The 2,621-nt window shown below is 55.4% G+C and overlaps 1 protein-coding gene across 1 annotated transcript; it reads right to left on the reverse strand.

Annotated features, from left to right (window-relative positions):
* Positions 1-312: 312 nt before the first annotated feature.
* Positions 313-2,615, reverse strand: RHOB (ras homolog family member B). The gene has a single exon (XM_010569833.1). The coding sequence runs from the start codon at positions 2,412-2,414 to the stop codon at positions 1,824-1,826; it is 591 nt and encodes a 196-aa protein (XP_010568135.1). The 5' UTR covers positions 2,415-2,615; the 3' UTR covers positions 313-1,823.
* Positions 2,616-2,621: the final 6 nt, after the last annotated feature.

The raw sequence follows: 2,621 nt of genomic DNA on the forward strand, positions 1-2,621 counted from the left end.
CCAAGCTCACCACGTACCAGGCACAGAGGCTGCTTGTTCTCAGCAGCAACAAGGATGGATTAGTCACCACCTTGAATTTTGGAGTACACTTCCACATGCCATCTGTATAGAAAAATCAAGGAAGCAGCACCCCCAAAGGACAATAAAACCACCATCCTCTGAAAGCTGCCAGACAGGTATTTCTGCCAGCAGAGAAAATACAGCTAGAAGCATTTGCAGGCAGGGGGCAAACTCTGGTCTAGTTCAACACCATCCAGTGTGTACTGTTGCAAGCTGAGGACAGCCTCCGTAAATCACAACACCTCTCTCAAGTGTCAGCATAGAATCTTTTAATACTTTACATAAAAAACTGCATACACAGTTCATAATTTTATGTAAACATCATATACATCTCAGTTTTTGCCATGTCAGTTTATTAAAAACAAAAACAGTCTCAGTACCACTGTTGAGGGAAGAGGGAGAAAAGTAAACAAACATAAATGGATACATCTGTTCTCTGAACCAGAGAAACACAAGATTATTTTCACCTGGGTTGGCTACCCTGTGAAAATAAGTTTTAAATAAACCTAGATTCTTTAAACTGCCCTTTAGTACTTAAGTCTGATGTACTCACTGCATGAAGAACAGTGCTTTCACCCATTTTTTCCAAGGCAAAAAGATACAGTGGTTTTATTTTGTCTTGTGTCGAAATCAATTTAAAACAAGACCCAGATGAGGTTACCAAGTAAGAATGTTTCCAATGCTACAGAGTTGTATGCAGATGACAAGTGCATTGAGTGTTTAATTCAAAAAAAACCCAAAAATCCACCAAGTTGTGCAAAGTAATTTCTTTTGAAAATAAACTTTTAAATAAGCCCAAATCAGCATACTTGCAGAAGACAACATTAAAGGAAGGAGCAGGCACCAAGATCATAATATGGCAATATCATCCTCTTCCCCCTTGCTCATCCTGCCTCAGCTGTCAGGAGGAGGACGTCCAGCAAGGGGGACAGAGCAGTCCAGCTTCGCTTTCCAGCCCTGTGACTTCTGCAGCTGGAGTCAGTTCAAGGCTTGCGTTACCAGCAGGCATCAGTCACTCAGGGCAAGTTCCTTTGCACAACACAAGTCCCAGCTGGGCATCCCCTCCCCACCTCATTTTAAATAAGCACCCCCTGCACTACCCCAGTTTGCACAAGACAGAAAAGGTAAGATATATACAGGCTTCGCTTGGGATTACCCTCCCCTCCCAGTCTCGGTCTTCAGGGCACTAACTTCCACAGCAGGTCAGGCTCAGGCCGAAACATCCGCAGGAGAGGCGAGGATGCTGCAGGCAGCCCAGGAGACGCAGCCCCCTTCCCCAGCCTGCCTGGGGGGGGAGGCACATGCAGGCAGGAGGCAGAAGTCCCTTGGAGCATCTCAGCTCCACCGCTCTCCTCTTGCAAAAGAGAGGAGGCCGTCTGGGAGCTGGGAGCAGCAGGTGGCGGGCAAAGGGGAAGAGCCGGGTGCCATGTTTGCTCAGTCCAGTCTCAGCAGCTTTTTGTTGTCGAGAGTCCGCGATTAACTTGCAGGGGCCGGCGGGAGGAGAAGGCTTCTCCCCGCTTTATTCCCAAGACTCAGGGCATGCAATCCCCCCCCTCCCTCTGTCCCCACGGCTGAGCCAGCACAACCCTTTTTGGCCAAGGCTAAGGGAGCACGCTCTCCCCCCCCTCAGCCCCCACCCCGATTCGTTGCCAGCCCCCAGCGGAGGGGACAGGCAGATGCCGCGTGCGTGCATGACCCAGCTCCTCTCCGCCTGCCAACAGGTGACCCGGGCGCCCTGCCCGGCGCCGCGCTCCAGCCGCACCCTATAGGACTTTGCAGCAGTTGATGCAGCCGTTCTGGGTGCCGTAGCGCTTCTGCAAGGCTGCCCGGGTGGCGGTCTCGAAGACCTCCCGGACGCCCTCCTTGGTCTTGGCCGAGCACTCCAGGTAGTCGTAGGCCTGGATGCGAATGGCCATGGCGCGGCCGTCCTCGGTGCGCACCGGCTCCTGCTTCATGCGGGCCAGCTCGTTGCGCACGTGCTCGTCGTTGCGCAGGTCTTTCTTGTTGGCCACCAGGATGATGGGGACGTTGGGGCAGAAGTGCTTGACTTCGGGCACCCACTTCTCCGGGATGTTCTCCAGCGAGTCCGGGCTGTCCACAGAGAAGCACATGAGGATCACGTCGGTGTCTGGGTAGGAGAGGGGCCGCAGGCGGTCGTAGTCCTCCTGGCCGGCCGTGTCCCACAGGGCCAGCTCCACCTGCTTGCCGTCCACCTCGATGTCGGCCACGTAGTTCTCGAAGACGGTGGGCACGTAGACCTCGGGGAACTCATCCTTGCTGAAGACGATGAGGAGGCAAGTCTTACCGCAGGCGCCGTCCCCCACCACCACCAGCTTCTTGCGGATGGCGGCCATGGCCAGGCTCGCCAAGCTGGCCTTGCCGTGCAGCAGGACGATGGCAGCGCCTTCCTCCCCGCGGCCGCCGCCTCCCCCTTCCTCTCGCTTCTCACAGGGCACCGTGGCGAGCCGGGCCCGCGCAGGCAGGCGGGCGCGCCCTCCCCTCTCCCCGCGCCGGCACCCTGCCTCCCTTCCCCTGCCTCAGGGGAGCGCTGCGGCCGCAGG

This window comes from Haliaeetus leucocephalus, unplaced genomic scaffold, assembly GCF_000737465.1.
Source record: "Haliaeetus leucocephalus isolate CR32 unplaced genomic scaffold, Haliaeetus_leucocephalus-4.0 Scaffold275, whole genome shotgun sequence".
Taxonomy (NCBI): Eukaryota; Metazoa; Chordata; class Aves; order Accipitriformes; family Accipitridae; genus Haliaeetus; species Haliaeetus leucocephalus.